Consider the following 24,993-nt stretch of genomic DNA (forward strand, 5'->3'; position numbering starts at 1 on the left):
CACAAGAAGACGTTTTCTAATATAATACAGTTCTCAACACAAATTTATACTGCTAATCCTTTCTCTCCATTTGACAATTTTAACTTTAGGCTTTCCACTCCTCTTTTTTCTTGAAACCCACCGATCCCTGCCATAATTTGATCGAGCCCTTATAGTTCAATAAATGATTAGTAATCGATCTTTCTTAAATCCCAGTTAAAAATTTATTTTAATTTTTTAAAATTATTCCAGAGTACCGATAAAGTAAAATTTCAAAAATGCGAGTAAAGTCCCGTCCCAGAGAGAATTCGCGCGAGAATGGTGTTTGACGTACAAAGATACATTCGAAATGCAGTAAAGCGAGTTCGCGCTTGGCAACAGAATCAACGTTCAATAGTACAATAGAAAAGGATAGAAGTGTGGAAAGTCTAGTATTAAAGCAATCTTTTGGGGGCTGTGAAATTTCAGGAAATGACCGAGAAAGGGGGAATTCGCATCTACACGGAAAAGAATAGGACAGAATATGAGGGGGACGATATGGAAAAGAAGAACTACATGAAATTGAACAGGGATGGAGAAATCACACGTTAGAGTTGGTGAAGTGATAAAAAGGAGATGTTAATTTTGCTGTTTGTATGAGGGCAGTGTTCAAATTGGTACATATCATCTAAAACGGGAAAGCGACTAGAAAGGAAAGAGGGGAGCGGAGAGTTTAAATAAGACTATAGTAAAAAAAACCTGTGATTATTTACGAAGAAGAGCTTGACGCTGCTTCAGTTTCTCCGCGTACGAAGTTTTCTTCTCGGGAACCATTTGTTTGAGAGCATTTCGCCGACCAGCAGCTACGGAACTGAAAAATCGGAAATCGATTACTGAACAAAAAAGATTTCCAATGCCGGTTTTAGCTTCCACAAAAGGGATATTCATGCTTGGAATAACTGAAGAAAACTTAAAATGAGATCAAAACCGACATCAGAAGGCCCATAGATATACCTCAAGAAACAACATCATTACAAATCACGTGACAACGATAATAACGATTGTTGATAGAGTGACAACCGTCATCGTCTACCTGAATGTCGGTTTTTGTGGAGGTTTGACTGGTTCGATCTTTTTCGGCAAAGATGGGAAAGCGTTCTCTTCGAAAGCAAATGATGGCGTGGAAACAGGAATTGGAGCAACAGCGGCAGAGGTTGAAGGAGAACGCTGGAAAAAATGGATCAGTCATACTCAAATTATGAGATTTGATAAACATACCAATTTTTCTTTCTCAACTGCAGTCATTTTTGTTGGTTCGACTTTCTTAGGTTTCTCTGTTATTGGTTCATCTTTTTTCTCCTTTGTTTCCTTCTCTTTGGTTTCTTTTGGCTTCGTGTTCTCAACAACGACTGGCTCCGGTTTAGAAAACGCAGGAAAATCGTCAACAGAAATAACTGGAGTTGATGGAGTCAATGTGTTGGTTGCAGTAGTTATTGTTGTCACGGACGCTTCCGAACTCTTTCTTCGTCGGTCGAAGCTGGGTGCAGGCCATACTGGAGGTGGTGGCATTTCAGACGGCGTCGGTGGAGTATATTGCTGGTTTGTTCTTGGCACAGATTGTGATGATAATGATGATGCATTCTGCTCAGAAATGGTTGTAGTCTCCACAGCATCGTATTTAGAGCTGGCGTTTGAAGAAGACGACGAAGCCACAAGTGGATTTTGACGATTATTATGATTATTGTTGTATGGACGGCGATTTTGATTTCCAGTGTTGGGAGACAACCACCATTGATTAGATGGAAGAGTTTTTTGGTCATTTCTCCCATTGTTGTGATGTCCATTCTGCTGATTTCTCCAATTTTGGTTGTTCTGATGATGTCCATTCTGCTCGCTTCGCCAGTTATTCTGTGGTACATTTTGGTCATTTCTCCAGTTGCTTTGCGGGATATTTTGGTCGTTTCTCCAGTTATTATGTTGGACATCCTGCCGATGGTTTTGATGATTGAGCGTATTTGTATTTGATGTTCCATTCCGTCCTCTCCAACTTCCTCGGCTACTATTCGAACGTCCATTGCTCTCCTTATGGTTATAATTATTTTGGAACTGAGGAGCATTACCCCCACGACCACGCCACTCATTAGAGTTCGAAAAACTGCTACGCGACTCATAAAAAGTGTTGTTATGATGGGGGCCGTTTCCGACTCCACTACTACAACTTCGATTTTGATAATTTGATGTTGTGGTATGGGTGGAATTGGACGAAGCAGTCGAATACTCATCGAAATTGCGCGGAGTACTTGGTACCATCGGTTGATAGAAGAAATGCTGTGGTGGCTGTTGATCATTCAGCGTCTGAGAATGCGGTGGTGGAGGTGGTTGTGGAGGCATCGAAGTGGTAACACCCAAACTGTTTCCAGCAAATTGACACGTCTTTGTTTGGTATTTGAATTGACTCAAAATCGGTTCTCCATGTCGGTAAGAAGCGACAGGTACTAACCCAATTCCATTTAGTGACGCTCCCAGCTCTCGTAGTTTCGGCTGCGCCACGCTGTCTCCATTGACCACCGGCGTCGGTGCATTTGCTCTCTCGCCATTCTGTGTATCCGATGAACCAGTCGTCGGAGGCCCACCGGCTTTTATTCTAGCCTTAAAAGAAACAAGTTGAGTTGTTTTTTAAGGTGTATAAACTTACACAAACTCTCCTATCTGTTATCTCGTTAGTTTTATGCTGTACGTCGACGTACGCAATTTGAGTATCCAGCTCATTATCGAATGTTACATACCAGCTGTCATTGAGACCATACTTCAACTCAGAAAACTGTGGACCATTACGTAACAAATCCACCACTACCTATAAAAAAACAACAATTCGTATTCACTGACTACTTAAGCTACCTCTCGTCGATCTTCCGGAATTTCCCTTATTATCAACGTCGTTCTTTTGGAGATCGGCCGAACTTTTTCACAATTTTCGTCTAGCTCCACAATCATCGATTCTGCAAAAGGAAAGGGTTTGAGATTTTAAAGCACTTTTCTCTAATCCCACCTTTTAATGCTTCAACAATGAGATCAACATCATCAGTCAGGCGACGGATCTTGGGAAAACCGGCCACCACAGCGATCGGTACGAAATGTTCCGAGTCCATCTGACACTTCAAATATCGGTCAGAAATGAGATTTTCCCTGAATTTCAAGTTTTTGAACTATTTTTAATTATTTGGATTTAAGAGTCTCGAAGTGTCTCTTGTCTGTCTAATTAAATGTTTTTTTTCTGTTTTTTATTGAACTCATAAAAGCCGGAGTAGCTCGAAAATGCTTTGCTTTAGTTTCCATTCACTTCCCTTCCAAACCATTCCTCCCTCTCCAAATGTTCATTGTACTCTCCGAATTTCAGAGAAACGAAAGTGGTCACATGATCCTTCCCGAAAAAAAATCAAGAAAATATGCTTATCGGAAAGCGATCAAAAGTTTTCGAATGATGTTCTCTTATGTAAGTTTCAAAAGAAGAAAAAACGAAAGTCAACTGAAACTGACCTTGAAAAATAGTATTCCAGTTGGTTCTTTAGTTGCAGACGGAGATCTTCATGAGTTTGTGGTGGAGAAGGAACTGGAGGTCCAAAATGATTAGAAGACGAAGGGAACGAGAAGTTGGGAGGCATCTGCGGCTGCGGGCCGAGCATCATGAGCCTATCCCTACACTCACGATCGAACCTGAAAAAATTTGAATTCTGAGGAAACTGATGACGACAAAACGAATCAGAAGCAACAAAAAAGTGAAAAAAAGGGAGAAGAAAAAAATTGTAGTCATGGTGAAGCTGCGAGAATTCGGAAGACTCCATGTAATGCACGTCACGGGTCTTTTTTTGTTCAAGGCGCTGAATACTAATTAGTGCAATCGGATGAGATAGGATAGAAGAATGGAAAGGGAGGAAACGATATGTTGTTTCTGATGCTAATACTCTTCGTTTCTTTCTGGGATTAGAAACACGAAGAGAAACGCGAAAGGAGAACAGATGAATGGTGTCATTCATTTAGTTTCAGATGAACAGAAGGAAAGGAAAAAAGAGAAGAGAGGTGATTCGTAGATTGTTCCGCCATGGATAAAGGCACCCTGCTGAGAGATGTCACAAGGAGGTCTCCGACAAATGACTTTGTTTCCTTGAATATGGACTTTCTATATTTAGGAAGGAAGTGAGTGTCGCGGCGTTTTCGGAAGACGAGCGTTTTTAAAAAATCATTCTTGAATTGATACCATTCAAAGTTTTTATACTCCTTCCAGAGAATACAGTACCAGTGTTGCAATACTTAACGACGTTAAAACAAGATGATCGAACAAGGGAGTGTAAGACGGCAAAAACCACTTTCCAATAGCAGGACAACTGTGTGACGGGGGGCCAAAAAGGAGATGCGTTCGATCGCAAAGTGCGAGCCAGCGCGGTGATTCATCAGTCGATATAGGCAAAAGGAGAGAGTATTGGGATCGAATAGTACGGAGAGAAAAAAGACGAATGCGCATGCATGGCGAGGAACAGCAGCAGAACTGTCGTGGTTTTTTTTTCTGGACAACGAAGACAAAGTGAGAAAACACCATATAGGGGGAATAGGCATAATCGAAGGGAAGTATAAAGATGACACCCCCCGCAAGTCAGCCCTCTTACCAGAAAGGAATCGGTGGAGCGTCGGAGCTTCCGCTGCTGCCTAATGTTGACGGGGATGTACGACCAGGGGAATGCGCAGACGACGATCCCACAGAGTGATCAGACGGATTGGGAGGATCTGCTGCTCCCTTTTCGTCAATTTTGCCAAGCATGCGCTCGATTTGTGATTTGTCGATTTGGATCGCCTATAATAAATTTGATGGATGACCCAGCAGGAAACCCAGAGGAAAACTGAAAATCTAGCATGCCAAAATGAACTGTTTGCAAAGCTGTGATGTTACTTGTATTAGGACCTTGGTCTGTGTTATGATCAGATCAAAAATAGGATTCTCCTAAACTGTATTGGATTCACTAGGGAAAAAACAACAGGTTTGAATAGCGAGCTTCTAAGAAAGTAGATAGCCTTCTTTGTTCTGTTAGCATGACTGGTAAAATGATAAGTTTGTGATTTCAAAGTCTCAAAAAATGACGACTGAAAAGTGACTGAAACGAATCGTTTTTTTAAGGAAAGAAAAACGTTTTCGCACTCGGAAGAAAGAAGAAAGTGCTTCGGACTTTTTTAGGAATATTTTAGCGGAATACGACTTTTTTGAAGCAATCTGTCAGAAAGCCGTTTTGATCGGAGTGAATTATTCGTTTCTCTTTTTCACATACTGATGAAGCCAACTGGATTCAAAACGGGAGAAAAAATATTCGAAATTTTGTTGGACGCCGTCAGCGGAGCTACCAACAGAAAAAAGGAGAACAAAAAGAACATCGAGGGGTAAGACACGCATGCAATGAGGTGCAGCGGCAGATGAATTCTGATGAGCTGGTAAACATTTTTTAGTCAGAGTACGAGTTCTTGTTAGCGTCTCTAGCGATGAATATGTAGTCGAAATAAAGTTATATTGACATCAAACGGACTCTCGAGAGTATAATCATGACTTTTCCTCTAATTAGTGAGAGAGAGAGAGAGAGAGAGAGAGAGAGAGGATTGAGGAAAACATTTGGTTGAGATACAAAATGATGAATACTTTTTGTTTGAGAACTAACTGAGATGACAGAAGCTTCACATTTAAAACCAAAAGAATCGATACAGTAAGAAGTTTATTCGGAGAAAGAACTTTAAAAAACGAAAAAGCTCATCTTCAGCATGTTATAAGAGAAGATGTAGAGGAATTAGTTAAAATGTCAGAGTATAGGCGAAACGACAGCATTTCCCTAGTAGGTATAGTAGAAGAATGAATCCGGTTTTTTGAGGTGCGAAGACTAAGTGAAAGTAAAAGAAGAAGTATCTGTGACTTTTTGCAATGAAAACCGATCCAGATGCGGGCTTTTAGTGCATCATTTTCGAACTCTAATAAATTTCTGGCTACGGGTGCTCACACTTCACAACTTCAACGAGAATCCACACAAACCTTCTGTACCACAAAGTTTTGCGGTGCTATTTCGGTGCAAATGTAGAATGCGTCCGAGTCAAACTCGAACGTGTCCATTACCAAAAGGCACACTGACGACGATTGGTGAACGAAAGCGAAGAAGTCAGTATCACGTCATCCGACTTATGGAAGCGAATGGAGAAGTGGGTGGTGGAGAAGGAGGGAAGGGGCGATGGGCGCTGAGGCCAGACCACACTCTTCGTCTCTGACCGTGTCGTGTCAGCCGGTTTTGCGAGGGCAGACACGTTGTTAGACGGTGAGAGACGGAGACAGGGTAATGGAAAGGGTGGGGAATGTGATGGTACGCAGACAGCGATGAGAAAAAAGAGGTGACGAATGGCAGCCGATGGCCAGAGGACTGGGAAAAGGAAGAAGAAGAAGACGCGCCTCGATTGTTTTTTCTAGAGCTAGAAGCCTGGAATATATTGAAGGCAGCCGTCGGAGACGAGGCTCTCCTGCCATCATTAGGGACCCGCATGAGCAAAAGAAATGAAATAGAAAAAGACACAAACGCATATCCCTTTTCAGCTACTCTCTCGATTCTTTGAAGGCCTCTCGAATTAGCTGGAAGAAGTGACGCAGAAGGATACAAATAACAAGGAATTTGAATTTCAGTTCAGATAAATCAGATAAATCATGGCTTTTTAGGAAAATACGATAATCAATGGTTCAGTCTATCACATAAAAATTTGGAAAAAAAACAAAAACTAAATTGTTAAAAGAATGAAGATTTACAAAATTGTGTTTATATATGATGTTCAAAGAAACTACGGAAAAAACCGAAACGAACAGTAAATAATTCGCACAAAAATATCAATGGGGTTATTCATGACATAAAAAATGTATTTTCTTGTATTTTTTAAACACAAAAAATTAATGCATGCATGCGAAAAAAAAGGATTTCATGTATTTTTTCGTATTTTTTTTTGTATTTAAAAAAAAATCATGAATATATTCCCCACAATAGTCGGAAAACATAATAACCCCACAATAGTCAGAAAAACCTGAATTCAAAAAACCCGCCATTTGTATTTAGCGGCCGAGCGCGTTTACTCTGCGGAAATGCGCGCGCGTTTTGAATTATAACCGCACCCAAAAAACGTTTTCTTTTCTTGAAGATTCGAATTTCCTTTCAATTAGGGTCCTTGTTTGTCGATAATCTGTTTTAAAAAATTAAAAATTTCAGAAAAGAACAAGATGACTTCAGAAAAATTAGAGTGTTGGAAAACGACCTTTCGAGAGATTTACAACAGATCACCAACACCCGGAGATTACTCAGTTGCCCCAAACGAAATTCAAGGTGCGTAATGTTTCATGCTTTTAAAGAACAGTTCAGACTAAATGCTTACAGCTCTATTGAAAGGCACAACCACCACCGAAAAAATCCACGAAAACCCAATTAAGCGAGGACTGAAAAGGACTAATTTTGTGTCGAAAATGATGGAGGAGGAACAGTTCAGTCCTGTCAAAAAACGAGTCAAACTCCAGAGAATAGAAGAAGAAAAAACATCTCCGATTCTCAGAGCGTCGCCCAGAAAGGTTCCAGACTGACATATTTATGTTCGTACAATTCCAAGTTTTCAGAAATTAATACTATTCGAGAATTCGCCAACGAAAACAACACCCCAAAGGAATGATTTATCTCCAAGAAAGGTAAGGACTTTCTAATTTCGAAAAGTTACCTTGATATACTAAAATCTTGATGGATTGAATTAAAAAAGACACAGAAAGCCAATGTTCCTAAAGTTTATTAGATTTAGAAAAGTTGGCTGAAAAATTAAAATATGACGAGTGACAAATGTTTAAAGTAAGAATGTAAAGCATACTTCCAACGGGCCAGGCTTTCTCCAAAATTTTCGAGGTCAGGCACGGGTATACAGGGGTTTTTGTTTCGTATCTTTTCAAAAATTTTTTGTAGTCAAAAGAGTTTTTCAAATGGGGAGAAACCCGCACCGTGCACACTGGGTCGGGCCTTGATTTGTTCAGGTATGGTGTAAATATTTAATTTAAGTTTTCGCTTTTACTTTTGGAACTTCCGTGAAGCCATAACTTGGCTTAGGCTGATGATAGCGGAAGTTTCAAAAAAAGTTTCACGCTTTCTTTGATCTATATATATATATATTTTTCTGGTTTCCTGAGCGTTATTCAGTAGCACACAACTAAAAAGTTAGGATCCTTTGAAGTGAAACATTAATTATATGAAGGGTTGGAGAATATTGTCCCTCTGAAATAAATCTATGAAATACATGCCTTATCCACATTTTCAGAAGATCAATAGTGGCGCCCTATTCAATTTTGAAGATTTTTCCCCTCTGAAGACCTTCTCTGGGAGTGCATCGAAATCAGCAGTGAAATGTTCATTAACACCTATCAAGTCTCCAACAAAACGGCCATATCAAAGACAACTCATGAACAGGGTTAGTTTTTTTGTTAATTGAAGATAATTCAAAAGCGAGTCCTGATAAACTTTCTTTCAGGATCAATATTGTTTGATCATCTAAATTAGATGTGATAGGACTCGAAGAGTACTACAAAAATTTACTATTTCAAAAGCATTATCTTGTCTATGAACAAAGTTTCGCCTGTAACTTTTTTCATTAAGTTTTTCAAATAACATGATTTTTTCGTACTCGTCGAGTCCTACCATATCTAATCTAGTTGGTCCAAAAATATTGATCCTAAAAAAACTTTAAAACGGCCCGTTTTGAGCCGGTTTTCAGGTATTACTTTATATCTAAGCTGTCAGTTATTAGGTTGGCTAATAAGTTTCTTTCGATTTTGGTGAAATTTTTGATCAAATTTTCCTCAAAGCAGAGGAAGCTAGATTAATAAAAGTAACATCCATGAGCATGGACAAGTGTCTGGTAACGCTCCAATTTCTTCTTGATTCCATTAGCCTAGAACGAGGATGGCTGCGATCGGAATAGTGGATCAACTCCCTTTTGGTGTCATCTTTTCAATTGAAGTCTTTCCTATCTAGATGGCGTTTAAGAGCCCCAAAAGATTATTTATCCGAAAGTGCAAGGTCTGAAGAGCGGGTGCAAAAAAATAGTTCAGTCAAGCGACATGAATTCTCTCTAGTAACGGGGGATCTTGCACTGTCGTCCTGAAGGAAAACTTTAGATTTTTCTCTTTGTTTCGATTTGACCTCTAGATTTAATTTCTCTAATTAGGAATGATACAAAACGGCAATTATAGTGGTATCTTCATTTAAAAGTTCCCAGTCTCCATTCCTTTGACAGACCATCAAACACATAGCAAACCCCTTTTCATGAAATTTAGGTTTCGAGACGTCCAGAGCGAGCTATTCTTTGTCAATCAACTGACCCTTTCGCTTATTGATAGAGTAACTTAACCACTTATCATCTACGGTAATTAGACCAGCCAGCCAACTGAACGTGCCAAGAAATGATAGGAGAAACATGCTCATGTCTACACGGCGATCCATACCGTAGTCCTTCAAAACATGGGGTACGAATCGACTCAGTTCTTGAAGTTGTCAAGAGACTTCAATCCGGTCACAGCACTTCATTGACTATCGGGTAAAGCCTCTGACATTTCACAAGTGGTTTGAACCGGATCGGCTTCAACACGATTCTTCCATAGGACCAGATCCAACTTTCCGACCGAGCTTCGTCTTCCGATTCTAAATTTTTGGCTTCGAACCGATCGGTCCAATTCTTGATGGTAGACAGAGTAGGAGATCCTTTTCCATCTATTTCTATCATTTTCTTACAAATATCATTATTTTCTAAACCAGAAAGAAATTAAAATAAAACGTAGTTTTGAAAGTGTAGACGGTAAGTGACGAAAGAAAGCGGCATGCTCGCGAACGATAAGAAGGACGAATGAGGCAAGATGGATATAGCAAGTCCGTGAGATACTCTATCCAACAGAAAAACATCCGTCAAGAACAACAATCCCACTGACCAGTTATGAAACTTCAAAGTTTAACATTCAAAATCGAAAGAAACTTATTAGCCAACCTAATATAATCAATCCAGAAGAGTATATCTAACTCTTATGTTGTCCATTGCTGATAGACCCCTCCTAACAATGCAAAATAATGGACTAGGAATTGGATCGAATTAGATTCTTTCAAGACTGTCGACTGCATCGATTTGATAGCCTCTCTGATACCATTAAAAGCAGAAACCGCATGCGGGGGATTGTTTTATGACTAATTAAACGAGTCGACTCCTTTCGCTTCTATTTAGTTCGCATAGTTCTCGGTTCTCCCATGCCGTCGGATCTTCATTGTCAGTCAAAAATATGTTTCAAACACAAAACACTCATCCCTTGTAGTTTTTGATTCCCGACACCCTCGGAGATGATTATGACGAATTCCGGTTCACACCCGATGGCAATAGGTTTGGTTTTGATGCGATTAACTGCCTTTCCCAATTGAAAAACCTGTGTGATGTGTCTGCTGGAACAGAAAAGAACTGAGCAGAATCAGTAGTTAGTTTAGCTACAATTCTAAAAATAGCAATGTAGATTCGTAGTGAGAGTTATAACTATATGATTTGGATTCAAAGTCAGTGACTAATTTTCTTGAAATTTTGAAATGAAAAAAGTAAGGAAGTTTTAAGTCGAGAAATTGTAGATACGTTGTAGTCCTCAAATTTTCAGGATATCGAAATGCTACTTCTACCAACGCCAGAAAAGTTAGAAGAGGAAGAGCCAGCTGAAGAATTTGATGATGAAACGTAAGTGGTAGCAGATTTTCAAAAAATTCCAAAACATCGAAATTCAGGAACGAAGAAGTGAAACAAGCGCGTGCCTACAAACCAGCAGCACGAAGACTCGGGGGCTCATCAAAAAGTGACCAGAATTTCCAGAAGATCAATCTTAGGAAGAAGCAATTTGTTCGTGGAAAAGTGACCGCCGAGCAGAAGAGAAAGTTAAAAAGAAAGCAGATGTTCAAGAAGAAAAATTGAGCGAAACGACCCAATTTTCTGTATTCATTCATTCGTTATATTTATTTAAAATTTGACTCTGTGATGCCTTTTGATTTAATTTCTAAACTCATCAACATAAAAATGTTTGAATATTGTTTATTTTGGCAAAATGCCAATGTCACAATAGCTAGAAAAGAACACCTTTATTACCGTTCGATAGTTATTAAAAGAAGTTTGGAAAAAAGTTGAACACTCGAAAGAATTAAGAAAAAAAATTCTCGGCTAGAAAAGAAACAACAGTATATTCTTAAGAGAAAGTAAAAATTTGGGGGAAAATGATGTCTAATTCGGATTTATTTTGGTTTAAAAGTGAAACAATTGAGAAGAAGCTAGACACGTGCATTTGGAAAGTATTCAAGGCATCAAATTATGAGAAGTTCTCGTCGAACTCTCCCGGCTTCTTCTGTGACCGGCTCTCCTCTTCATTCAAAAATCTGCTCCACATGTCAACGATGACGTCATGAGAGAACACAGATCCACCGTTGTTGTCGATAAGATGAGTGATGAAAACTCCGTCGGATTTCAGCTTGTATCCAACAAATTTATCGAGAACTTGGGCCGCTGAAAATCGAATGTTATGAAAGAAAATAGGTCCCCCGACCCTGTGGTTCCCCAGGTTTCCCACTGAATTCCCATGCATTCATTCTCGTCCATGTCACATTATTATTACACCTTTTCACCTTTCCGAAAAGTGCGCATCCCCCGTTTCCTGCATTCTGTTTCGCCTCTCCCGCTCATGATGCAATTCAACGGATACAATCGGGATGGCCTTGTCAACTCAAATTATATGACCAGAACCATCTACCCAACCGAACCCGCGGGTGACCGCAATTAGTAGTTTTCGAGTGTGAACATAACTTACATCTCGAGTCATCGCTCACGTTGTCCTCAACTTGAAGGTAAGCCTTGATGTGAGCCTTGCGAGCAGATGAGAACAAAAGTTTGCGGCACCAGTTCAACAAGTTCAAGAATGTTGCAACTCCGACGATCACGAGCCAGAACCACAAGAAGACGTATACCTAAAACAAAGGATACTGATTAGATTTCATTTGGTACAGAATTAATTCAATAACTTTTCAGTTGCAACCTCATGGGGTTGTAATGCAGCTTGTTAGATAGAATTTCTATGGATTACTGTAGATTCTCAAATATTAAATACCCTATTAAAGCCTACCCAAACAGTCAACTTTAAGATTAATTATCTCGACCCCTGTGAAAGATATAAAAATAATCAAGATAATTGGGGGGTACGACGAATTCGAACGTTTTCAAAATCGAACAGACCTAAAGTCGAACTGATTCAAATCAGAACAGTGTCTTTCTCGAACAAGTATCAAAACAGAAAAAGGACAGAATCGAACTGTTCTAATTCGAACTGTGCACTGTCGAACTGTCCCAAATTGGAACGCTGTTAGCCGCCGAGCGCGCTTGCCTTCTTACCTTTTCGTTAAACATGTTGATCATTAGCACACATTGTACCGTATGACGATGCTTGTTTCCGAGCACGCGCACTTCGAAATCGCACATGGTGACTCTGAAAACAGAAATTTAAGAATCCCATCTTTTCGAGAATTTGCATTCTATTGAATTTGTGATTCCTCAATAAATACCGTTTCCTTACATGTAGCAAAAATGCTGGTAAACACATTCTTTCTCTCCCTTCTTCTACTGGAATCGGGGTGTATTTGCGTTGCAAATACTATGCCGTAAACGTGTAAACAGGGAAAATAGAAGAAGGGGATTCCTATGAATTCTTTGAATCGAAACAATGGATTTTATTGTGAGAAAAGTCCCACCATTTTTGCATGATTTATGAGCCATTCTTTCGCTATTTCCATTTCAATTCCCACAGATAGAGGAATGGCCATTTGGAATGATTGATTGATGAAAGAAGTTCAAAAATTACAGTACGAAAACTTGTCATCCGAATTGTGAAACTAATTATAATGGTCACATGTATCAGTTTGGCGCATCTTCTCTAATTAATTCTGACCTAGTGTTCATCTTATTCTTCCTGTGCAAAAAATTGGAACTGTGGAAGAGAAACGTCGGTCGCCGTGGCTAAAGATCCCGCAACGACAGCTACCGTAACCTAAAATGTTTTTATTTCCCGCACTTATTACAAATATATTTTTAGGCTACGGTGTTCGTTGCGGGACCTTCGAAAACGGCCACCGACGTTTTTTTCCACAACTCCGATTTTTTGTACCATGATGCACCCCTTTTCCGATGCTATTCCCTTTTTCAAATTGGCATGGCGCCAAGTGAACGGGAGCCTCCTTACACCTTCTTCAAACATAGTTCATCAGTAAATGTCAAAAGGCGACGAAGACATTTTTTTTTGTTTGCCCATGGCACCAAATGAGTCTCTTTTCGCCATCAATTAGTGGTGTTTCTGTTGTAATTGAATGTTGGCTATTTAGTAATGTCATCTGAATTCCTCTTCTCTCACAGTCCCTCACAACTAAAAAACATAGAAAACACTCTCGAAGGTTCCCTCTCATTACGCTTGTATGCAGTTGACCTCCAGGGCGCCTGTCTCTAAAGAAACAGGGGAGATACCAATCGGGAATGACTCCGATAAAGAATACAAAATGACACTTCTCATTACCTCGGGAAATGACCGCTTTCCTCCCATTCGCGTCCGTTGAGAATATCGGATAGGATGCCAAGACCCCAGAATGTGTAAGAGGTTCCGAGGAAGCTGAAAATATAAAAAGAATAGATTTTAGGGAGGAAGAAGATGTTACTTACTTGTTCAGAATGATGAACTGGAAAATGATTTGCACAAAGTAGAGAAATTTGACGAAGAGGTACAAGTAAGATAGGTAGCTTCCTCCATAGGTGAATGAAGAGCCTGAAAAATATTTTCCTAGCTTTATAAACTAACAATTTCAGATTTTTCAGTTCCCAAATGAGTTCTAGATTCTATTTTATGGCCCCTTGCTCAATCCAATCATTCAAGTTTTTGTTTTACTTTGATTCCAGGTTCCCATAAGAATCGAAAATCATTAATGCCACGCTTTCCTCCCCACCCAATCCTATTTTCGTTTTTAACCCCATTATCTCCTTATTTCAATTCGCGGCAAGGTCAATTACGACTCGAGTGACGAATGAAGGAGGGAAATCAGAATACAGGAATTTTTTGGGAAAATACAAAAAGGCGTACTTTGACATGATGAATTGAACTGTGGAATCCTTAATGAGGCGAATCGCCGGTTCTGAGAAAAAAAGAAGAAGGTTCCCTTGCTTTTTTAGATATCCCGACAAGATTAATGACCGAATACAAGGTCCCCTTGTTCTTGACTTTTTGAACTTTCATCTTTAAAGTTTCTATTGAGTTATGTCATAGTATTTCTAAAGTTTGCACAGTAACTTCCAGACACTTCTTCCCGAAAATGGAAGTTCTTGTTTGATCAAGAGAACTGAATTCAAAGACCAGTTGTATGCAGTACATTCTAACAAAAAATTTCAATTCTTTGCAGTCCATGATTTTGGGAAAAGTTTTAGGACAGGTAAAGAATATCTTATCTAGGTTTTTTTCTCTGGAATTCAGAATTCATTCATTAGTTCCTACAAAACGAAGTTTTCAAGAAATTCGCAACCAGTAGGCTGGAAAAATTTCTCAAACTTAAAAAATGTTTTCCAAATTAAGCTTTCCATCTCGGGCAGGCCGTCTGAAAACACAGGCCATGCGACAGAGTAACGGGCCGCCCGCGACCCGCCCTACGACCGTCCCATTAGAAATTCGGGAGAAATGGAAAGCTTACTCCAGAAAAATAGTAAACATCTTGTCTGGAAATATTTCTGTAAAACAATCAATGTCTTGCAAATTAAAGGAAAGTAGTGCTAAAACTTTGAACTGAAATATCTCGATTGAAACTTGTTGGAGAACCACAAAAACTTGAAAATTATTTCGATATGTTATTCGTAACCTACTGTGAAGATTTCATGAAAATCTGACTTGAGATTACAAAATATTTAGGTAAAAAAACGGTGTCCACTGGGAATATTTAATTGGTTTTTTAAAAGTTGCATTCAATGCGTTGTCAAATAGAATGAGCATCCGAAAACTGATCAACCCTTCTGTTCGAACCCGAAAAATTCCCCTTCACAACATCATACAAAATAACTCACTATATTTAGCGAAACGCGATTGCAGAGTGAGAGATTCATAAAGATGAGCTCCAGTAGCTTTAGCGGCTTCGTGGCGAGCTTTCTCATCGACACGATCGGCTTTCTTTGCTCCATAAAGCATCTTCTTGAGAGCAACTCCCGAGTTAAAGTTCATGAGTCTCCAGAAAAGAGATGGCAAATAGAAGAGGATGGCTTGAAGTCCAAGAATAAATGGAACCCATTGGTAGTATCCGATTTCAGCCGCTTCACGATCGACTTCAGAGTCTGGGATGTACTTGTCAGGGCTGATGAAATAGGTGTTCTGGACGAAGCAGTAATTCTCACTGTATTGCTCCCAAGCACCTGAAACAGTTTTTCTAGAATATTAAGATACTAGAGGAACTATACCTGTGAACTGAGCTGGAATCCAACACTGAATAGGCTGTCCGACATACTGTTTGGCTGAAAGAGTCAAAGCGAAAATGACAAGAAGCATAGGTGTCCAGTAGTAGTTGAGCCGATCGATTGCATCATCATCACCCTGTTTGTGTAGACCTTTGAGGAACGCATCCAAGAAGAACATCTTCTCTCCTCAGAATAGACTACTGGTCTGTGTTGGTCTCAACGTTCGGAAGGAGACTGAAATAAGAACAACTGTTTTTTGGAGATTCGAGAGAAGAGGGGCAAGAACAAAAGTGCAAAGCCCTATTGATAGAAGAAGTGAAAAAGAATAGGAAAAAAGGGATGGGAAAATGATGAGAAGGAGAAAAGAAAGAAGATTACGGTGGAGACAAAAAAAATTAGCATATCAGTTTGCACGACGAACATCGATGAAACGGTTTTAATGTTGAAATACAGTACTCTGAACTCTTGGTTTTAAATATTTGCATTTTTGAGAGAAGGTGGGAATTTGAATTGATTAGATTGTTTGTGTCAAAGAGGGTGGTTTTTATGTTTGTTTTTTTAAAGGACATACTTAGCTAAGCTTCATGGATTCTTGTTAATTCTAGAACTATTATAAACTCGTTTTAAGAATTCTGTATTTTCACTCGAAGCCCACTCAAACCGTCAATTTTGAGCGCATATATCTACCGTAAAACCTCTAATAGAACGACACCCGGATCGTCCACTTTGAGCCTATATATCTCATTTTCTGTGAAAGATATCAAAAAGTGGCTAACTAGTAAAATGTTTTTGATATCCTGATAAACATTTACTAGTTAACCACTTTTTGATATCTAATTTTCTGTAGAAGATACCAAAAACGTGATCCACTAATAACATGTAGCTTATATTTGGATTAATATTTTATCCAAAGACAAATTGTTGATATCTTATAAGGAACTGAGATAATGCAGCTCAAAGAAAAAACGGTATTTAAAAAAGTTGGAGTTCCTGAATTTCTAAACCGATAGTTCGTGGCTACAATTTCCATAATCAGATAGGAAAAATTATGCAGTTTTCAATTTTAACAAACTCCCGCGGCAGACAGGCTGGTGTTGCAAAAACGAGAAGAGCTCATGAACTATTCAAATGCTTAAGGAAATGGGAAAATGATTGTTTGCTATTCCCATTGAGGACAATGGTTATGGCATTTGATTGACCTACAAAAGGGGATGCTATTTCTCATGGTTCTAAAAGAAGATGCCGGCCCATTATTATCTTGTATCAATAAAAGAGTACATGCTTCAGATACAGTAACCAAATGATATGATGAGGCTCCGCAAGAAAATAATAGAGACGAAGAGACGTAGAAATTTTATAATAACAGTTCAAGTAATAGTAGCGAATCGTCCCTCTCTCTCATACAAAACCTCCGAAAAAGTCACAAACGCCATCAGAAGTGTCTGCGTCTCCTCGTCGCCAATCACTCTCTCGGTCAGGGCGCAGTGGCAAGCTCCGCCCCTATAGTTTTGCTGACTACTACTACTAGAATAACGATGATCGGTTGACAAAAGTTTGTTGAGGCAAAACGAGTAGTTTCTATTCTACACATTACGCCTACTCTAATCGCTTTTGAATCACAATCAGCACAAGAAATACGGGGGAGAAAGGTCAAGAGTGTAGTTAAATTAGAAATTGGAATGATTGGAAAAATCAGATGAATGAGAAAAAAAATGAAAAGAAAATGGAAAGAACAAACAAATCAAAAATAGAAAAATATAGATAAAGTTGGGGAAGAGTCAACCCAATAATCGAAAAAAAAAACAGAAAGTCAAAATGGAATGTTTTGACTTTAACAAAACCATTAAAACATTTTATTATGTAAAATCAAACAATGTTGAGAGAAGAGTTATTAAGGCAAAAAATAAGGTCTAAACAAAAAAAATAAGAACGAGAGAATTACACTTCGAAAACATTACATGTCTGACTCGTCCTGGAAGTTTTTGAGAAGCGGTGCTGCGTCTTTCACTAGAAGAGGTGGAGCAGAATATGGAGGAGGCACTTGGGTGTTGAATCTTCTCCACATATCACGAATCAATTCCATCACTGGAGTTTTTCCGTTGTTTAGTTCGATTATTCGGAGAAGGAATACGGTATCTGGCGAGAGGAATTCGGAAACAAATTGTTGAAGTTTACCGCGATTGTTCTTCACTTTCGGGTCAATCTGAAATTATTTAAAGAAGTTTTAGAACATCATCACTACAATATACTCACATCTTCCACATATGGCTGGATGAATTTCTTGGATACGGATGTTCCAGAAGCTTTGATAAACCAGTAGATCGTATTGACGATAGTTACAACCATCAAGAAGCACAACCACCACCACAAAGCGACAAAAATCTTCTCATTGAACATATTGATCATAAGAACGCATTGAACCGAATGCTTGTGAATGTTATCCAAATTTCTGACTTCATATTCACACATAGTGACTCTTGGGAAGTTTCCAGTTTCTGGCCATTCATTTCCAGCCCACAAATCGGCGGTCACTTCGGCTCCCCAGAAGTAGGAATCCACTCCGAGCATACGTTTCAAGAGGAAGAATTGGAGAAGAACATTAATAAGGAACATTCCTTTCATGAACTGAAATTATTTTATAAATGAAATATGACTCAAAGAGGAACACTTACCAAGTAAGAAGTGAGAACTGCAGATCCATTGGCACGATTTTGGAATCCTGAGAGTTGTTTCACAACCAAATTTCTATTTCTCTTTTGGCTGATATATCCAGCAATTGTGGAGATTGTTCCCTTTCTGGATTCTTCGTTTCCTTCGGTGGCTGTGCAAGTATTACAGAGTGAAGTGACGTTTTGTCCTGAAAATATTTTAACAATTGACACATTCCGATTTGAATCAAGCTCACCAGCCATTCCATAGAAAAGTCTCCAGATGACAACTGGAAAGTAGAAAAGCATGGCTTGAAGAGCCAAAATGAATGGCACCCACTGATAGTACCCGATTTGATTGGTCTGTTTCAGGGATGTTGTGTTCTGCTTATCAGCCACCAACTGCTCCCAGTTATAGCTACGCTCTGATTTGTCCTCGGAGAACGGGACAAAAAACGTGTTCTGTACGTAACAGTAGTCTAATGCATATTCTGCCCACCATCCTTTATAGTATGCTGGGAACCAGCAGTCGATTGGGCTTCCTACGAAACTGAAATTAGATTTTCAGAAGTTTCAGAAAGATTTTCTAAATCATTTTGATAGTTTTTAAAGAATAAAAACATACCTCCATCCAGTGATGAAAGCAGAAGCAAGAACCAATCCGATAGTGGTTGCACAGTAGTTGAGCTTATCAACAAAATCTCCATCAGGCTGCGGAGAGACTGCAGACAGCAGATTCTGGATGACGTTCATGATTCAGAAGGTCCCAGAATCTGACCCAACTGGACAGTGACTTCAGATGATGTCAAAACTGAAATGAGGTTGAAATGAGGGAGTGGAAGAGAACTGAATGGAGGAAGAATAGTAGGGAAAAGGAAACGGGAGGAGAAGGACAGTACACGCAGCCAGAGGTAGTCGAGGTCGGTCTCTGCGTCTCCATCTCGCGCCAACGACATGACAGAACATGAAGAAGAGAGAAGAAGAGATCGGGGGGTGGAGCCTCGGTTTCTCTTTATTCTGATGGTATTGTCTGAGTCTCCACCACCCAAGAGAGGAGACGCAGAATGGCGTACAAAAACGGAGATGACAACGGCGACAGGAAAAACGAAAAAGAAGATGCCGATACGGAGAGGAGGACGATTACAGTTTAGAGGGAGCGAATATTAATGAGGTGCAATCGAGAATACTGTTTTCGGAAATGCAAAAACGGCCCCCCCCCCCGAAAAAAGAATTGTACTTTTGAGGGGTTTGATGATAAAAAAGATGTGTTTTATAGCTGATGAAGAGAGGGAGAGAGGAAGCGAAAAAGTGTTCGTTTTGCAAATAATCGAAAGCATAAAAAATATAAATATGTTTTTTTGCAGATGTGGACTTTTCTAGAAAGAAAATTGTGGATGAGTCATACTCAAAATCAATTGAAGAAGGATATCTTGAGGATTACGGTTGTTTTGAAGTTACCAGGCAACTAGTTAGCGATTCCATTTCAGAAACCGTGAAACCTGTCATAAAAGGGCCCCACACTGTCCAGTTTGAGCTCAATTATCTCAATTCTTGTGCAAGATATTTAAAATGTGTCACTTCACAAAACACTTCTGATATTATGATAAACAGTTTATCAGTTGACAACTCTTTTTTTTTTATATCGTTGACAGAAATCGAGATAAACTGGTTCAACGTTTAGGAACCCTGCTATTACAGGCTTTACGGTAGATCAATACTTGCTCCTTATTAAATAAAAACATCCTTTTCTTTGAATTTCTTGAAATCCAAATGACGCAAGAGAGAATGAAGAAGGAAGAGCAGCTGTTGAATCTTGGGTGCACTGGTACGTACTACTACCAGATGGTTTTTCCTTGTCGGGAGCAGGATGACCTAATTGATATTCTTCTATTTAGAAGACGTCGTCCGGAGTAAATTATTTTGATGGAAGTTTTAAGAATTTTAAAAGATTCCTAAACATTTTTGGGCATAACGAATCAAATAACGAGAGATTTCAAAATTTTAGATTAAAAAGATTGTATATCGTACATTTTTCGAATTTACTAGTGGTTTTTTGTGCAAACATGTTAAACGCATGACTCGTTCAGTTGCCATAATCGTCAATGATCGTAAAATGAGATGTTTTTGCTTGTCACTGTTCCTTTTTTTCCTTTTTTTTTCCAGCAAGCCGCCCGCCTTCTTCTTTTTGTTTGAGACGATCAACACAATATTGTTTTTTGACTCATACCATCATAGTTGTAAATATAACAGAAAAAGAAGAAGAAGAGGAAAATGCGATGATTTTATTTTGGAGGAACGAAGACGGTGTCTTTTTGAAGAAAAAGGACAAAAAGAATATCTGACGATTATATATCCTGAGAATGGGCGACATTGATTCGAATTTGTGACCCGTTTTGAAGTTACCGACACAAAGGTGTGAATTGGAAATATTTATGGAGGGAAAAATGGAAATATTCGAAAATAAAGAGAACATTGAATTTTGAAGGGTGTGACACAGACAGAGATTTAAAACATCGCATCCATTGAATTTACAGAAATTTTCTAGTTCTTGAGCTATTTGCCGATTTCTGAGAGACACCGGTTTTTTCACGTTTTCATAAAAAACTGGTCAAAAATTGGGCCTTTCAGAAATCGGCAAGTAGCTGAAAACTAGGAATTTTCAAAAAAAATCTGTGAATGCAAAGTCTTCAATCTCGACCTATGTTACATTTTCCAAAATCTTCAGCCGAGCTTCAGACTCCTGAAAATGGTCAAAATCAACTAAACAACTTTTTTTCATGAAAAATAAAAATTACGAAAAATAAAGTTTCGAAAGTGTACTGATTAGCCAAGCTCTCGCCTGTTGATTCCTTTCGCCACTTAGAGGCTCAGTACATGAAAGGGTCCCCTCGCCCTGGTCTCCGAGGACCATTGTTGGATAACTTCCAAAGTTCATTTTCCCTTGTAAGAAGCCTTGCATACGCTTTTTATTGATATTTGTTCATTTCTTTTAATCTTAGTTTGAATCTTTTGCAAAAGGGGGACGTTCAGTGGAAATGATTCTACCTAACCATGAACCCCAAAACATGGCGACCCTTAGGGTCTTCTAATACTTTTCGCAATCGATCAATCGAAAGATCACAAAGAAAAGAACCGAAAAGAAGAAGAAGCGTAAGGCTAAGAGCTTCTTACAGGAGAGAAAGGCTTGTGAAAATTATCCAACAATAAAATTAAAAGAGTGGGATTTCACAGAGAATCTTTTTTTGCAACACGTGGATTTTTTAACGTGGAAAGAAGGAGGGGCGTAACCTCATATTGATTGATTTATTGCGTAACGTGAAAAAATTTTTAAACAAAACGAAAATAACATCAAAAAGTGAGGGCGGAGCGAGGAACAGTGAAATAAAGAGGTCAAATCGCGCCGCAGGCGCACCAGCCAGCTGTTTTGTTTCTATAAGAGGAAGAGTTTAATGCATAAGGTGGCATATTCCCACGTTAGATATTCTAAATTAGGTTAATTGGAAAATTGTCAAAATTGAGATTCCAGTTTGAGCAACCAAAGACGTCTTCTTGTTCCAGTCAGGATCATTGTCTGAAAGTTGAACCAACAAAAGCAAATCTAAATTGTAATTGTAATTTGTAATTTGTTTATTGACAGTAAGAATAAGACTCATAGATGTTTTAAGAGCTAGGTCAAATGATTTGAAAACCTGATTCCCTCAAGAACGAATTAAAGTTCTTTTAGATAACAAGTTTTGAAGCGTATTCCAGTTCATTACCCCAAGCAAAGTTCTAACTTTGGTTTTTTTTTCACAGTTAGTAACATGATTTTGGACCATCAGCAAATCTTCATGATGTTTGCATTTGTCTCGAAAAAAGTGCATGTTTGTTAGATCAGAGTTCCTTCAAAAAAAAAGTATGAAAAGGAAACGAATAGAGTTCGAAAAATCTGACACGGCAATTTCCCTCTGGGACCATTTTTCATCCCCATCTTTCAACACTTTTCTTCACATTTCTTCTTTTCATTTTAATCAATTTTTCACTTTCAAGTTCTATTTCATCGTCTGATAAAGATTTTTTGGTCTTTCTGTAGGAACATGATTCTATTGCTATGAATTTGATGCGAATTAAAATTTCGTTAAGGTAAAACCTGTGATAGGAGCCCCTTAACTTTCGACTTTGAGACGATTAATCTCGGTTCCTGTTAAAGATATAAAAAAGTTGTCAGCTGATAAACTGTTTTTCATATTATCACAAAAATTTTATCACACATTTTTGTTAGCTTGCATAGGAGGCAAGAAAAATTAGCTCAAACTTGACAATGTGCGATTACTTCTATTAAAGGTTTTTCGGTTTTTTTTTTCAGAATTTCGAATTTTGAGTCTTTTCTTTTTGAACAATTTTAAGGTAGTCTATAAGTAATTATGTTTAACATCCTTGTACTCGTGACTGGGAGAGAAGTCTCCGGAGGTCCGTGTTAAATAAGTGCCAAACGAGGAAAAACGAGCTTCCCAAAGGCAATGATATATTACTTTTCTCGTTTTTGGGAAGACCTATCTTTCATCATCTTTCATAAAATAATACTTTGTTTTCTTGTTTTTAAGTTTATGCTTTCACAAATATCTTCGATTTTTAGTTGTTGTTTCTTTGTTTTCTCAAATTTTTCTTCTCCTCAAAAACTGAAGAAAGTGCATTCTAAAATGAGCTCAAAAGGTGTGTTGAGGTCCGAATCTGATTCGTGGAAAACAATGAGAAATGCATGAGAAATGAAGAATGGAGAAGTTGAAAAAAGAAGAAGACGGAGAGAAGAGAAGAGAATTTTGATTGTCACTTACTATTCGTCTGGACTAACCGTCGAGAAAAGGAAATAGCCGTTAGTTAGATTACTTTTTGAGTGGGCCCTTGTTTTGCTCAAAACAGGAAACGAAGTTCCAGTTGTCGTCTTAATGTTGAATTCTAAGAATTCAGAAACCTTGTTAGAAATTATTACTTATTAAGCTTTTTGTTCCTTCTCAGAGCTGTTCTTTCTCGAATTCCGGATTCCGAGAAAATTTATTTATTCCGGGTTGATCACTTTTCGGTATCTTTCACAGGAACCGAGATATAAAGGCTCAAAAGAAAATTTTTACGGATTGTTAATCTGCAAGAATTTTCCTGCGACAAGAATAGTTTTTTTTAACTTCCGCTCAGGGATGTTTGGAATTGCTTTTTTCGGAATTTCGGAATTTCGCAAAATTCCGATTTTAAAAATTTCGGAATTTCGGAATCTCGGAATTTTCCGATTTTGAAAAATTCGAAAATTCGGAATTTCGGAATATTCCGATTTTAAAATTTTCGGAGTTTCGGAAATTTCGGAATTTTTCAAAATTTGAATTTTACAGCGGCACGCTCTCCCACAGAACAATTCCGAAATGCAAATTTTTGATCTACAGAAAAAAAGTTTGGCGCGATTACAATTGCAAAACCATAATTTCAGAATTTTTTATCTGATTTTGTGGAGTTCCAAGATGATTCAAATGATTCTTAAAAAATTGATTAGTGGTTATATATTTGTGTATGGTCGTTTTCCAGAAGAAAAAAATGTCAAAAATGGTCATTTTGAAAGTTTTTTACAGAAAAAATCTATCTCCTCTTTCAGTTTTTGACATTTCTAGGAGTTCTATAGCTCAAAAAAACAGCAATTAGTTTCTCTACATTTTCTATAGACGAATTTTTAATTCGTCTGATAAAACTTTTTTATAATCAAAAAACAACTCAAAAATGCTATTTTGTGCAATTTCATGAGGGTTTTGAATTATAAAAAAGTTTTATCAGACAAATTAAAAATTCATCTATAGAAAATGTAGAGAAAATAATTGCGGTTTTTTTTGAGCTATAGAACTCGTAGAAATGTCAAAAACTGAAAGACGAGATAGATTTTTTCTGTAAAAAACTTTCAAAAATGACAATTTTTGACATTTTTTCTTCCGGAAAACGACCATACATGAATCTATACCCACTAATTAGTTTTTTAAGAATCATTTGAATCATCTTGGAACTCCACAAAATCAGATAAAAAATTCTGAAATTATGGTTTTAGACCTGCAATTGTGATCGCGCCAAACTTTTTTTCTGTAGATCAAAAATTAATTTGCAGTTCGGAATTGTTCTGTGGGAGAGCGTGCAGCGCAAAAAAAATATCAAAATTAATTCTGTTCGAGACCCGCAGGTAAATTTTTCCTGGCATACTGTAGTCGAAAAAGTTTTAATTCCGAAAAAAAATGCTTCGGAAAAATTCCGGCTGGAATTTCATTCCGAAACAATCTTTCGGAAATATTCCGACCGGAACTTCATTCCGAATTATTTTCTCGGAATTATACCGATCGGAATTTAATTCCGAAAATGGTCGGAATTTTCGGAATTCCGAATTCCGTTCCGAACATTCCTGCTTCCGCTACTAACGGTGAAAAAATGAAGCACTATATGTGGGTTTTTAGAATTTTTGCAGATCTCTTTTTCCGAATAATGAGAAATTAATTTTATTCTGGATTCTGTTTTTCGAAAAAGTCATTCCGGACATCCCTGTTCCCTACATTCCATATTTCCAAAGTTACAGTATCCCGTTTTCTTTCATTTCTCATTGTCAGACCCCAACTTTGGACAGCTTATTTTCCCATCAAGAATTGCTCATTGAGCCCCGTTGCCAAAAGAGACAAGGTAAACCGATTGCTCGTTTCCGGAGGACAAGTGCAGTTGGTCCTATTCTATGCCAATTGCCTCATTTTGATACATTTCTTGTCTATATTCTTGAAAACTTTGTCCCCTTATTTATTCTCTCTCAATACATTTGTTTTTAGGTTAAAAC

General features: G+C 38.2%; 4 protein-coding genes across 4 annotated transcripts; 1 reads left to right on the forward strand and 3 right to left on the reverse strand.

The window, feature by feature from the left end:
• Window positions 1–723: 723 nt before the first annotated feature.
• Window positions 724–6,097, reverse strand: Cbr-larp-5 (the record flags this gene model as incomplete). Its single annotated transcript, XM_002646242.1, has 9 exons — window positions 724–829; window positions 1,052–1,185; window positions 1,237–2,607; window positions 2,654–2,812; window positions 2,857–2,957; window positions 3,008–3,144; window positions 3,496–3,672; window positions 4,620–4,804; window positions 6,020–6,097. 9 exons carry the CDS (start codon window positions 6,095–6,097, stop codon window positions 724–726), a joined length of 2,448 nt encoding a protein of 815 aa, XP_002646288.1.
• Window positions 6,098–7,237: 1,140 nt separating this feature from the next.
• On the forward strand, window positions 7,238–10,980 carry CBG11994 (the record flags this gene model as incomplete). Its single annotated transcript, XM_002646243.1, has 6 exons — window positions 7,238–7,340; window positions 7,392–7,579; window positions 7,625–7,693; window positions 8,308–8,457; window positions 10,673–10,749; window positions 10,797–10,980. The coding sequence occupies 6 exons, from the start codon at window positions 7,238–7,240 to the stop codon at window positions 10,978–10,980; spliced, it is 771 nt and encodes a 256-aa protein (XP_002646289.1).
• Window positions 10,981–11,368: 388 nt separating this feature from the next.
• Cbr-inx-13 lies at window positions 11,369–15,700 on the reverse strand (the record flags this gene model as incomplete). Its single annotated transcript, XM_002646244.1, has 7 exons — window positions 11,369–11,562; window positions 11,864–12,020; window positions 12,442–12,535; window positions 13,613–13,705; window positions 13,756–13,858; window positions 15,139–15,480; window positions 15,526–15,700. 7 exons carry the CDS (start codon window positions 15,698–15,700, stop codon window positions 11,369–11,371), a joined length of 1,158 nt encoding a protein of 385 aa, XP_002646290.1.
• Window positions 15,701–17,476: 1,776 nt separating this feature from the next.
• On the reverse strand, window positions 17,477–18,923 carry Cbr-inx-12 (the record flags this gene model as incomplete). The annotated part of the gene is made up of 5 exons (XM_002646245.1): window positions 17,477–17,725; window positions 17,776–18,147; window positions 18,195–18,379; window positions 18,428–18,720; window positions 18,796–18,923. 5 exons carry the CDS (start codon window positions 18,921–18,923, stop codon window positions 17,477–17,479), a joined length of 1,227 nt encoding a protein of 408 aa, XP_002646291.1.
• Between the last annotated feature and the right edge of the window lie 6,070 nt (window positions 18,924–24,993).

Source organism: Caenorhabditis briggsae, assembly GCF_000004555.2.
Source record: "Caenorhabditis briggsae complete genome, chrI, whole genome shotgun sequence".
Lineage (NCBI taxonomy): Eukaryota > Metazoa > Nematoda > Chromadorea > Rhabditida > Rhabditidae > Caenorhabditis > Caenorhabditis briggsae.